Raw genomic sequence first — 13,830 nt, 5'->3', positions numbered from 1 at the left:
CTGGGATTCGCGCCACAGGGACTGAGTATGAGGAGTATACACTATATGGAGGCAGTCATTTCATTGTTACCGGATTATTAGTTGGGGAAGGGGTGGAATATAAAGTTTAAAAGTCCCAGCCTTGGATCTAGGCACGGTAAGGTTTGAACCTCCGTGTTGCTTAGCTCTTTGAGCTTCGGCTTCCGCACTCGTAAAACAGCTCATACGGTTTTATAGGAGTCAACGAGATGACGTACAAAACATTGTTAGTTCAGGGCTTTGCTCATAATAAGGGCTCAGCGAACGGTAGCTGTTACTAAGGATGCCAGAACAGTTGCCCAGCAGAGCGGGGTTCTCAAACTCCCATCCGAGACTCGCCAGGCAGGTAATGTAAATGGGTGAAGCGGGCTCAATAAAATAGCTCACTCTCCACTTTATTAGAAGGATAGCAGTCCGAGCCGAGTGACATACACCAACTAACATGAAGCCTCTTGGTCAGGAGACACTAGAGATGGGTATGAACAGAGGAAGCTGTTCTGAGTAACCACTCACGGCTGCCATGTAGTGAAATAGACCCAGTGTTGGAAGATCCCTTAGTTTCTCAAGAGAAGACAAAAATCTGAATTTTCCTGTGGGTCAACGGTGTTTGAGCCAGTACACGAGCCAACGCTGAGAACGTGTTATGAACCTAAGGAATATAAGGAATACAATTCTGGATACCTGAAAGCCAATATTTTAAAAATACAACAACAACAATATGAAGGATAAACAAAAATAGATCTGTAGCCAGATGCTTTTATGATCCGCCAGTTTTCTTTTTCTGCTACGGAGGATCTCAAATCATGAGTAGGTCCCATATTTCCTGATCTGAATCTCAATCATGGAGGACCAGAAATCGGATGCTCATCTTCTCAGAGACTGACACTGCTCACCTCATCCACACTTCACCGAGGTACTAACCAGATGTCAATATAATAAATGACACGGCAAAATACAATGACTAGTGGTTAAATTAGTTTCACTTCCAGTATGAAGAAACCAGGAAGATAAATTTTTTAATCAGAAGATTGCTTGGGGGCATGTGGGTGGCTCAGTCGGTTAGGCGTCCGACTTCAGCTCGGGTCATGATCTCACGGTTCGTGAGTTTGAGTCCCACCTGGGGCTCTGTGCTGACAGCTCGGAGCCTGGACCCTGCTTCGGATTCTCTCTCTCTCTCTCTCTCTCTCTCTCTGTCTCTCTCTCTCTCTCCCCGCCCCTCCCCTGCTTATGCTCTGTCTCTCTCTTTCTCAAAAGTGAATAAACTTTTAAAAAAAATTTAAAAAAAAAGAAGACTGCTTGGATATCATGGAATAAAAACAGCAGATGTTATAGGATGTGTAGGCAAGGAATATTTCAGTAAAACTCTGGGTAAGCCTGATGGAATACCCCACCTAAAAGAGACTGTCTCCACTTACTCATCCATCTTTGCCTTGCCTTAAGTACTCAACGAATACTTGTTGAGCATGCGCCAGGCCCTGCTAGGCACTCTAGATGCAATGGTGATCAAGACAGTTTCTGCTCTCAGGGAGCTTCTAGTCTAGTGAACAGATTGTTCACACCCCCGAGTGTATGTCTCTCTCTTGGAGATGTATGCATCTCTCTTATCTCTCTTGGATAGGTGCAGTGGGGAAAATGTGAGTTTTATCACCAAACAGACTTACTCTGTACCGTCACTGAGGCCACTGGAGTCCCACCTACCTGCTCAATGCCACCCTCCATTCCTTGGGCTAACAGTAACCTGAATCAGGAAATAATTAAGCCTCCTGAGGGCAACACTGGATTAGGATGGGCAACAACTTGTACCACTGGCTACATTACCCCTGGTGTGGTTTCTAACACTAAGGACCATGCTCTTACTTGTTTCCCAATTTCTAGCCCAGGTCCCCTAATTCTTGTTAATGGGTCTCCGCATTCATTTTTCTTCCTGTTCTGTAAACTGTAGGCGCTACAGTTGTTTCCCAGCGCCTGGGTCCTGACTCAGTCTTGCCAGGCACCTGGGGCCTTTGCTGGCTATCTTTTAAGACCTCCCTGATGTGGATGCATGCCTCTCTCTAATTCTGAGCCTCCCTCCTGCCACCTCCTGTCCCCCAGATTCCGTATCACTGAGATTTCCCACTTGGTTTGTGCCTTTCCATCCCGACTCCCTCCAGGAAGCACTAGCTCCTAATGTTGTCCCCAGCACAGAGCTCAGTCTGCCTGCCAATCTGCACTATCCTCATCTGTACCTGGGTCAGTCCTCTGGGATCCTATTCTGCTGCAGTGGACAAGGCAGGATCTCAGACCTAACCATTGATTCCATGCCTTTGCTATGGATGCATTGATTCCTTTGCTATGGATGCAAAGAACACCACGATGTAACAATGGATGCCCGGGAGGGACCTCTGCTTCATTCAGGGACAATCATGCCAAGGATAGGAACTATGACTCCATGTGTATAGCAGATGATGAATAGTAAATGCCGAGTGAGGGTTCTGTTGAAAGTCAGTATGCCATGTCGCTCTGTCTGCTCTCAATCCTTGACATTTTGCTGTCAGAAAATACCATTGTTATTTTACACACCCACCCGGATACTTGAAAATACTCCTCCCTGGTGCCTAGCCTGTTCTCATGGGAAAACATTTACAAACGTCTTTTAGTTGGCTTACTGAAGAAATGCCTACGGCAGCGCACCCCCTCCCAGATTTTACAATACCCAAGTAGACGAAGGCAAGATCAGAGCCAAAATACCTCGGTTTTAGCAAAGCATTTGGCCAAACTTTTGTGATACTCATGTGGATAAATTGGACAAGTATGACTTGAACAAAATCAATTGATTGAATGAATCCAAGAGCCCAGAGTGTTGACTATGGATTGGTGCAAACTTGAAAGATCTTAACCATTTTACATCTTTAAAATGAATGGGATGAGGGTGCCTGGCTGGCTCAGATCAAGAGCATGTGACTCTTGATCTGGGGGTTGTGAGTTCAAGTCCCATGAGTGGCGTGGAGTTAACTTAAAAAAAAATGTTTTTAACAATAAAGTGGCTAGACAGAGCAGTGTTTCCCAATATTCAAGATAAAAGATTATTTTTCGTTGTGCATGAGGATTTAAAAAAAATTTTTTTTAAATGTTTATTTATTTTTGACAGAGAGAGAGACAGAGCATGAGCAGGTAGGGGCAGAGAGAGACACAGAATCCGAAGCAGGCTCCAGGCTCTGAGCTATCAGCACAGAGCCCGACGCACGTCTTGAACTCACAGACTGCGAGATCATGACCTGAGCCGAAGTCGGATACTCAAGTGACTGAGCCACCCAGGTGCCCCCGTGCGTGAGGATTTTTAAAATACTAACGTGTACTAGAAAATGTGGATTATTCCCAAACCTCTAATTTCATATAGTTTAAACATTGAGGCAGTTCAAAAAAGAATATTTGATGAAGGTAGTACTGTTCGGGTATTTTTGCTGCTGTAACGTGGGGAGTCAGCATGAAATGCCTATGTAGCTATTTATTAAAGAGCTGACCTCCTGTCCTGTGGGGCAGGAGAGAGACCTTGGGAACCAGAGCAATGTCTGGTGCCACCTGAAACCATACTTGAGCCTCCTTCAGCATTCGGCTCTGGGCACTCACTACCCAAGGAGCAAGCTTCCTGTAACCACGGACTGGGGATTAGCAGTGGAATAGAGTGAGTCAGGCTGATGGGCTTCAGAGTAAGAACAATGAAGTCAGGGAAATGGATTCATTCCAGCATTAGACATCTGAACCAGTGAAATTAAATGCAACATAAATGCCCCCAGTTTTAAACAAAGTAAAATGACCGGTTGGAAATCAAACTCACCAGTAAGTCTATGCTCATGCTACTGAAACCATTCCCACATCCAGGACCCAAGTGAATAACCCTACGTGTAATACTGCATTTCTCATTGTTTGCTCACTGTAACACACACACACACACACACACACACACACACACACACGCAGCCCGGGGGCAGGGTGGTGATTTTGATTAGGTTTGCAAATGTCTCGGTGGCAATCAACAGATGTGATCACTCTCATCAGCACAGATCAGAATCTAAACCAATTTTTTTTTAAATGTTTATTTATTTTTGAGACAGAGAGAGACACAGCATGAGCAGGGAAGGGGCAGAGAGAGAGGGAGACAGAATGTGAAGCAGGCTCCAGGCTCTGCGCTGTCAGCACAGAACCCGACGTGGGGCTCAAACTCACGAACTGTGAGATCATGACCTGAGCCGAAGTCAGATGCTTAACAGACTGAGCCACCCAGGCGCCCCCCCCTTCTTTTTTTTTTTACAATAATGTGGCTCTTCAAAACCTAGGTTTTCTTTCTTTCCTGTCATTTTAAACACCCTGATACAGGTGGACATTTCCTTGGGTTCTCATCTCCACTGCTTTCCTCTCCACCATGGCTGAGTTCACCAGGAAAAGGACTAGGCAAATTTAGTTCCTACCCACCTCACCCCTCCTTTCTCTAGGCCATCACAACTTTGTGAAGTTTACCTCTGAGAAGAACTTAAAATGTTTCTACCCACCCACCCTATTACCTTTCAAGAAGCTGTAGTTAAGAACGGTGAAGGGTTTCTTCCCACCTACCCCAAACCCAGTACAGCACAAGACTACAAATTCCACTGTTTTTACTTGGGGGTTATTGTGACAAGAGCTCATGCTTGGCAAGGGTGCAGCATGGAAGCTTTATTTATATTTCATCCATATTCCTTCAAACTACTCAGTTTCATGTGATTTTAGCTGAGCTAAACTTGCAAAGCACTAAAGTACATAATTGATTGTACTGAGTTTCATAATCCGTAATTGACCATGATTTATGGTGGTAGCCAGCCCATCAACCCAAGTGACTCAACATTTACTTTAAGTTCCAACTAGCTGCTCTAAGGGCTGGGGAAGCACACAGACAACGGGCTAGAAGACGAACACCCTGATGCCTCACGTAAGTGAGATGTGTCCAACTGCACATAACACACACTTCAAAAGACAGGCCAGCAAAGCCTAAACTTTTTATTTCACCAACCAGTATTTCTGATTCTCTGATGCTGCATTTAAAATCTTCGGAGTCCACAAAAACAGCATTCAGACTTTCTATATCCAGAGAAAGGGATCCAGAGGCCAGGAGAGGTCAGGCCCCAAGCTGTTTGGGGATGGGAGACGTGGCACATGTTTCTCTGCAAGCCTGGGTCAGTTTTTCACTTAATCGAAATGCCTTTAAGCTCTGTACCACCCCCCAACTTTTTCCATGGAATCTAGGACAGGAAAACACTCATCTTTCATACACACAACTCCACGAGGGGTGGGGAGCATTACACAGGCACCAGCCAAAAAATGTATTTTTGAGTCAGTTTCACGGCAAGATGTGCAAAACTACGATGAGTGTTCTGGCTCTTCCTCAAGGTGAGTCGGGCAAGAGTTTTGTGGATGGAAGCATTGCCCATGAGAAAGGTAGATTAAGTTTTATAAAAAATAAAGTTGCTTCTATCTCCATGAGTAGTATATAAGCTGCTTCCAAGAATCCAGGGATGCCCACATCCCACATTTCATCTAGCCACGGCCAATTCCTCATGCACAGCTACACAGGAAGCATAAAACCCTTTTGTGAACTTTTTGGGGGTTTTTTGGTTTTGGTTTTTGGTTTTTTTTGGTGGGGGAAGGACTTGGGAAAGACATAAGATGGATTTTAATTCCCCCCCCCCCCCCACCAAAAACTATGCATCTACACACACACTCAGACACACATACATATCCAATTTTAGGAAAGTTTTTCTTCCCTAGGACTACAGGATCCCAGAATCCAGCCTTCCTTGGGCTGAGAGACAATGCCTATTAACTGCCCAGATCTAGTGTATCAACATAGTGTATAAGGCTCCTGTGTGGTCTCACAGACTGAGAGGGCAGGGCAAAGGGAGTGGTTACTCATGGGGGATTTGTTTTTTGTCTTATCTACTCGGCAACACTCTTAGGTCCAAGGGCTGGGAGAGGCTCCGTGGGCACGATGTGGTGGGTGACCTGATGGTCCCAGCCCACTGTGGTAAGGAGGGAGTGATTGAGCGGGGACCACGTAGCATCTCTCACAAAGTCTCTGTGGGCTCGGCTTCTAAACCTAGAAGAGAAAAAAGGAAAGTCTGGGCACGGTGAGAATGAGGAGAAAGCAGGCTTGGAGAAAAGAGAGAATCCAACACATCCAGGGCACCTTTTTGGGATGTGTTATACCAACTTCACCAGATGTGTGGCCTCGTCACCAGGATAGAGTGTAATCATCCAGAGAACTTCATCGACCCTTCAATCCAGCACCCTAACTTCATGAAGAAATGGTGGCTAGAGCAAGGGTAGTAACATGGGCCAGGATCAGAGAGCACATCATGGCAAAGAAGGCAGTATAATTCAGGGACTCTGGTGCCTTTCACTGCACAGCAGGTTGCATTTCATATACGTGTTCTTCGCGTGAAAAGGGTCGACTGCCCCCTTCTGGGAGACAGCTGGAACACCAGACTTGGAAATCCCACCGACCACCACACCCCTCCTCTACCAGGGCCAGTTGTGAGCCAGCACTGGGGACGGGGAGCCGGTCGGTGTCAGCCGGCTCCCATCACCCAGCCCCCTTGAGAGAGACAGTGCATGGAGACAGAAAGGACCCAGCCACCCTCCGCTCTTGTCCCCGATTCCCGGTCACAGGACCCCACTTCACACTTACACCTCGGAAAGGCCCGAGTCCAGCACAGCAAGTGAGCAGTCCTCACTGACAGAGGCCAGGAAGGGAGAGCTAGGAGAGCAAGGGGGCAGGGGGCGGTTATGAGAGGTAAAGCCATGGTTCCAAGACAAATCCTACCTGGTTTGCCCTCAACCCCCACCCCAAAGTAACCCAGAGGAGGTGGCCTGATCCCCACCTCAGGTTAAGGTCTGGCTACCACTCAAGTCCACATTACAAGTTGCAGGGAAGGATGAGGGAAATGGAGCGAGCCGGGGTTGACCATCATCCCGGCAACTAACCGCCCCATCTAGGCCCTCCCTGCAGCTTCAGCAATAACCCAGAAACACAGGCCTTCCCAACCACACAGTCCCAGAAGCCCACGATATTCATCATTTTGGGTGTTGTGCAGGAACAAGACCCTATTTTAGCCATGTGAACACAAGACCGTGCTACCCAAAAAAGGACTATGGTCTTAAGAGATCTTTAGTGTTCTGAAACCTTAATTAGAGCACCGTCTGCTTTAAGGAATGACCTAATCAGCTAATGCTTTGCAAACTAAGCACTCCCCGTGTGCAGTTCCCATTCATACCCACCAGGCCCTTGGGAACAAAGGACAGTACCTGTGTGGGGAGAACACCAGTCCAGTGACACACTGGGAGTGCACAGCTGAGCTGAGGGCACACCTTGCACTCTTGGTGTCCACAAGGGAGATGGTCCCACTCTCATCACCTAGAGAAAAGAGGGAGCCCATCACAGTGGGTAAGAGCATGGGCCCTGGAGTCAGCCAGACCTGGATCTGAATGCTAGTTCCTCAAGCTTACACAAGCTAACCATTCTGAGCATCAGTTTCTTCTTTTGTAAAGTAGGGATCGTTAGTCACTGGTGGTTGTTGAAAATTAATGAACGAGGTAGTTATTATTTCAACCACAGACTATGTCACCACACGCACAGCCTCATCACCAGAAGAGCACGAGAGTGAGCCCTATTCTGCAACAGAAGTCCCTATGTAGCAATCCACTTGTTTTGTACTCCACCGACTTGCAGCCAAGCCCAGAATACAGGAGCTGGAACGCACAATCAGCAATCAAATCTACCAGGAAAAAAGTCGTCGTGGTTTTTTTTTTCCCAAAGCCAAACGAAAACCACTTCTGGATCATCCCACCTTATCACTGGCATAATACAGGTGATGGCCAAGTGCACTGCTGAGATTGTGCAGCTGGAGCCTTGTGCGTTACAGGGTCAGCGTGCCCTCGTCCTCCCCCTTCCTGGCATAAAAATGTGGTGTGACAGGCTTACCAAAGACAAAGACTTCACTCTGCTGAGGATGCCAAGCCAAGGAGGTAGGTAGGTAGCCAGAGGCAGTGCAGCCTGCAGAGAGAAGAGGGCTCTGAAATAAGACTCAGAGCCTAGCTCTGTGAAGAAGCTTCTCAAACGAAGTCACTCTAAGTCCCAGAAGCACCTTTATTCGCCTTCCCAAACCCTGTGAAGACAGTTGTGTCCTAGCCCTTGACCCTCAAAACCTCATTGATCCCTCAGCCTCCTGCCCTTTCTGGACGGACCCGAGTCACAGGCAAGTTTCAGGCATAAAGCGTGAAGAGAACAATTCTGGCCCCTCTGTCCACCCGTCCCAGGAACGGAATCGGCCACCCACAAGCCTACCCTTCCTTTTGGTCCCCACTGCACAAAATGGAATCAATAGAACCTCAGAGGGAAAGAGAGTGACTACGTCCCCTATGTCACAATGACTGAGGATCTGGTGACTGTGCCTTTGTCTCTCGCCAAGGAAGCCTCTTCCAGGTGGGTTGCTAGTACACCTTCCCACCACCGGCTCTCAGACTCACCCATCTGTGATGCTGGCTTGGGACAGCGGGTATCCCAGAGTAGAATTCTGTTGTCCTAGAAGGAGGAGGGATGGAAAAAGGGCTTCACAATCCCCAAAGCAGCTGCCGGCCAGGTGTCCACTCTAGACTTGTGGCCGGAGGTTTGAGTGTGGTTAGGAAGTGGGGAGGGAAGGAGAGGCTGTATCTCACCTCACTGCATGAAAGGAACATGGAATCCTTGTGGGGAGAGGCGGCGACACAGGTGACCTGCCCGGAGTGAGCTGTGAAGGAGAGAGAAAGCGAAGTAGGACAGAGCAGAAGCTGGACGCATTACTACCGAACAGCTCAGATACTACCGAGGGAGGTGTGAGAAACGGGCCTTGTCTCAGGATGCGACTTAACCCGTTCTGTGAGAGATTTTGGATTAGACAAAACCCCGGAGAAAATGTTGGAGTTACAGAACCTAAACAGGCTTGGGGGAGAAAAATGAATTAGTAAAGACAAGAAAGAGGAATTAGGGGCTGAGCAAGAAGCATGAAGGAATGTACACCCCAGAACAGCAACTGTATTCTGCTGTGTAGCACGCACACACCTCCAGGTAACACAGAGCCTTTCAAGGGACTTCTAGACGCTGCTACTCTTAGGGAAGTAAACTTTTCCGATGTTCTCTTTCCTGAAATCGAACCGAGAAGCTGCCGCAGTCTGCCTGTGCCCCTTGCCTCCCTCCGCTCTCACATTCCCGTTTTCCCAGGTGTAGAAGGCACATGCACCTCTCAGCCGTCCCGCACCTCACCATGGCACGATGCCTAGGGGTACAAAACCCACAGGCATAAAACAAAGGGGCTTTTCCCTAAGAACCAGAGAGTAAAAGAAAGAGCACCTGGGTACAATCCAGTGGAGGGGCTGGCCCCATTTCACCGGACCACAAACCACAACACACCATGAGCACCAGGGTGGCTCTGGGACTTATCTCTGTTTCCGCCTAACAATGAAAATTTTGAAAAATATGGCAAACGTTTGTGGTAAGGACACATCTGACAAGTCTAACTGAACCTAAAAACGAAGTCGGACTTTTTCTGACAGGAAGTGAAGTCTAACTTGGCCAGCTGGCATAACAGTGCTGATTGGTTTTTAGCCAGTTAGGTTATTCGGTAGATATTTTGCATATTGAAGAGGCTTAATCTCCAAGTCCAAAATTTTGACAAACATATCCTTGAAACCAGTACACAATAAATGACCAGAAATTACTTCCTTTGCAACCGTTTAAGCTTAAATTAGTTGCCAATATAAAAACGTGTAAGAGGGTAATTTTTTGAAAAATTTTCAGGCCGACATGCTAAAAATTCTGAAGATCGCTGCTATGTGTTAATTACAGGCTGTGGAAACCACCTACTATAATGGCATCTGACCAGATTACCTGAAGTGGTCTGAATATGGCTCTGCCCCAAGACAGGAGAATGTAATCAAACCACCTTCCATAGTTCTTTCCTTGCCCTAGAATCCATACAAAGCCAACACAATGACAAAGGATTGTTCAAGTGAAAGCAAAGCTCAGACACAAGCACCATGGGAAAGTATAAAAGATAAAGAAGACGTAGGGTAGTTCTATTTTAACTTTTTGAGGAACTTCCACACTGTGGAGAATGGGTGATGGGCACTGAGGAGGGCACTTGTTGGGATGAGCACTGGGTGCCATACGTAAGCGATGAATCACGGGAATCTACCCCCAAAACCGAGCACACTACATACACTTTATGTTAGCTAAACTGACAATAAATTATATTAAAAAAAAAAAAAAAAGATACCACGTAGTGCCTCTGCCCTCAGGGGATTTGCAATTCAGACAAAAACACAAAGAACTAATGAAAAAAGCTGAACAGAGGAAGTACTGAAAGAGTTAGCACAGACCAGGAAAACCCCTCGTGGGCCTAAGAAACAAAAGGCACACGTAATAGACTCTAGCACCAGCATTTTAACATTGTTTGACTGCTTACGAGTCTTGGACCCTGAAGGTCCAGGATGTGTATGAGTTTGATTTTGCTTTGGCACATAGTGAATCACGCACTCCAAAGTTAGAATTGGCAGGGAAAGGCCCTTAGCCATTGAATGAACATCTCTTAGCCACACACACATTAATGTTCTATGCGTTATCTTCGCGAAGATGTCATCTTCATGAAGAATGGCTCTCCGAATAAAGTCAACTGGTACTGCTATTAATGAAAGTAAGCAGAAAAAGTAACATTAATACAAAGTGATGGTTCTCACCAGAAAAAACTTCTGTGGAAGTGAATACTCAAAAGCTCACGATTCCCAAGTTTCAGGTTTATACTTGGAGAAGGCCAAGGATCTACTATGTTTGGGTTTAATTAGAGCAGTATGTTTGAAGGGAGAGTGACAGAAGGGCTTGAATGCCAGGACAAGAAAATGGGATGTTAATCCACAAGCCACAGAAACCACAAAAGATGAGGGACTACAGGTAGAGAGATGAGGTGAGTACCACCATCTATGCGAGGTAAAGCCTGAAAACAAAAAGCATCAGAAATGGAAAGCAAGAGGGCGCCTGGGTGGCTCAGTTGGTTAAGCATCGACTTCAGCTCAGGTCATGATCTCATGGTCTGTGGATTTGAGCCCCACATTGGGCTCTGCTGACAGCTCAGAGCCTGGAGCCTGCTTCGGATTCTGTGTCTCCCTCTCTCTCTCTCCCCGTTCTCCACTCACACTCTGTCTTTCAAAAATAAACAAAAAAAAAAAAAAAAAAAAAGAAAGAAAGAAACGGAAAGGAAGATCCCTGACCAAGGGGAAAAAGGTTCCAAAGAACTTGGGGACCCACTAATAGTGAGGAAGCAGGAGGGGGGAACAGGACTGAGAGGTGGAGTCCCCTGTGGCCAAGAAGATGGTGGGGCCATCACCAGAAACAGGGAAATTCAGAAAAGGCTAGGGATAGATATTGGGGCCTGACTATAGTTTTGGAAGAAAACCATCAGGCAGAGGGCAAGGAACTGCTGCCCCTAACATCCAAAGTCAATGAGCCCAAGGGGAGAATAACAACAAAACAGCTAAGGCCAGACTGAAAAGAATGTGTACTCACCCCGGTATGAATTCAGTACCATCTGCTGGGCAAGGTCCCAAACCTTGATACTAAGAAGCAAAAGGAAACAGAGTCTTAATTTTGACCTATACTATCTACATAAAAACACGTGTTCAAACAAGAACTTCCTTTGACATGTCCTATGTCATTGCTTACTGGGCTGCTACTAAGGTCTATTCACAATAGATTGCAATATCTCTAAGAAAATCTTAATCATAATTAATCACCGGGTTCTTACAATAAGCCCAAAACGTTACTCGATGAGGCTAATAAGATAGTAAAGGCACCCAGCAGAGGTCTAAAATACAGGAGCGATGAACACAAGGACCCACCAGAAGTCTTTGCTACCGCTGACAGCTTGTGTGCCAGAGCTGAGGACACTGACTGTAGACACGATGTCATCATGCTCATACTTGCAGAACTTGCTGACAATGAGTGTCTCATTCTCATCCAGCTCCCACAATTCAACAGCACCTGTTGGGAGTGGGGTGAAGGTTGAGGGAAATGAGCATAGACAACACCAAGACAGTAACTCACATCTAAGATTCAAGTGAATCCATTGTCACTAAACTAACAAAGTAAGCTATTGCTATAAAAGCAAAATCCATTATCATCAGAGGATTTAGCTAATTTCCAAGCCATCTGGCTTTATGCTGGCATTACTGTTTTCTTAGTTAACAATCCAGAAAACGAGGTGGGGAAAACTTCTAGAAAGACAAGGAAAGGTGGAATGACTGGCAAAATCCATTATCTGGCTTCCAGTGAGAAAACACTGGAAAATAAGTCCCAGGACACAAGGCTAAAGTCTCCACAATCTGTGTAGCACAGAGCCCAGTGTGGTTAAATCTTCCCAATTGCTTGAACATTAGTATTTGTTGAACAACTTGCATAAATGTCTCACAGCATCTTTAAAAATATGCTGAATAACTGAATGTCTTGCACAGGCACAGATTAAGTACAGAAAACACCCCAAAAGTTGTCTTGAATATGTAGTGCTCATGCTCAACTGTCAGAGAGGCTCAGTTTTTAATACCCCACTTCTATGCATGCCTTCCAACACCCAAATACTGATTTTTTTTTAATGTCAAAGACTCCATTGCTGAACCTGACTTTCAAAACAAAGGAAGCAAAATAAAGACATTTAAAAAGAAGAAAATGGGAAGAAATGGAAAGAGACAACACAAACTGACTTAAGCATCATCTTTAAGATCAAGATTGTCTGGGTTTGAGGAGAGATACTGGGAAGGTTACTGGAAACATAAAATGGTTCTTATCCATTCCTTAATTTTGTTAGAAATTCCCCCCATGCAATTTAGAGTCTCCAAAAGGTATTTTCCCACTACACAAGAGCTCTCCTTTGGCCAATACCCTCAAGCCCCCCCAAGCACTGATTATGGAACATTAAAGATTGAGTCCAGCCCTACCAGTATCCCATCATCTATTTCACCTGTGGGGTCGAGGAGAAAGTGACTCACCTGAATCGGAAGCCACTAGGATACCTCTGTCCCCAACCCAAGTGAGGTCAGCCACTCCGGCCTCCGTCTGTACTCCAGCGGAACAGAAGCCTTCGTTGGGGGCGGCACAAGGGTCCTTGAACAACCAGAGGGAGCCAGCCCAGCAGCGGCCACTCAGGCTGGAGGCCCCGAGCAGGAGCGCCCCATCTAAGGGAAGTACAAGCTGTCAGCACTGGACGAGTGGAAGGGCTCGTCTCCATGGTGACCACACTGAACAGCACGCGGGCCGGGTCTGGGTCTGAGCTCAGGAACGCGGGGTTAAGATTGGGGACTGAACTAGGCGACGCGAGGTGGGGGTCAGGAAGGCGTGCGGGGCGGGGAGGAGCGCTGGAAAGGCCAGTCCTGGAAAGGGCATCCCGGGCAGGATGAGGGAGCTCCCAGGCCCGGGATCTTGGCTCACCAGAACGATACCGCGCAGCCTCCAACTGTCGTTCCATACAAGCGGGCGCATTAGGGGGAAGGTTCCACTCGCGGGCCGCCGAGGGCACTAGTGGGGGCGGCGTTTCCTTTCGCATCTCCACGGTTCCAACTCCAACCTAGACCCAAACTGAACGCCCGCCCGAGACAGCTCCGGCAGTCCCCACGTGGTGCCCCTCTGGGCCTCCGCCCCTCTCCACAAGCTACGGTCACTCTACATCTCGCGAGAATTGCTTGTACGGTTCCATTCCGCAGTCGGCTGCGATTCGGCAAAAGGTTCTC

At 46.9% G+C, this 13,830-nt stretch overlaps 1 protein-coding gene and 1 long non-coding RNA gene across 2 annotated transcripts; both read right to left on the bottom strand.

Moving 5' to 3' along the window:
* Positions 1 to 397: 397 nt before the first annotated feature.
* Positions 398 to 2,933, bottom strand: LOC109272038 (uncharacterized). Its single transcript, XR_002082225.2, has 2 exons — positions 2,244 to 2,933; positions 398 to 667 (listed from the first exon to the last, which is right to left on the bottom strand). It is a non-coding gene; the product is annotated as an uncharacterized LOC109272038 (long non-coding RNA).
* A 2,060-nt stretch (positions 2,934 to 4,993) lies between these two features.
* WDR77 (WD repeat domain 77) lies at positions 4,994 to 13,770 on the bottom strand. Its single transcript, XM_019457826.2, has 10 exons — positions 13,532 to 13,770; positions 13,093 to 13,278; positions 11,950 to 12,091; positions 11,618 to 11,667; positions 8,740 to 8,810; positions 8,551 to 8,605; positions 8,006 to 8,077; positions 7,330 to 7,438; positions 6,713 to 6,781; positions 4,994 to 6,121 (listed from the first exon to the last, which is right to left on the bottom strand). Exons 1-10 carry the CDS (start codon positions 13,644 to 13,646, stop codon positions 5,962 to 5,964), a joined length of 1,029 nt encoding a protein of 342 aa, XP_019313371.1. The 5' UTR covers positions 13,647 to 13,770; the 3' UTR covers positions 4,994 to 5,961.
* Positions 13,771 to 13,830: the final 60 nt, after the last annotated feature.

This window comes from Panthera pardus, unplaced genomic scaffold (genome assembly GCF_024362965.1).
Source record: "Panthera pardus isolate Hobbes unplaced genomic scaffold, ASM2436296v1 HiC_scaffold_11, whole genome shotgun sequence".
NCBI classification, from domain to species: Eukaryota; Metazoa; Chordata; class Mammalia; order Carnivora; family Felidae; genus Panthera; species Panthera pardus.
The sequence above is the reverse complement of the archived record's forward strand: the minus strand, read 5'-3'. Positions and strand labels throughout refer to the sequence as shown.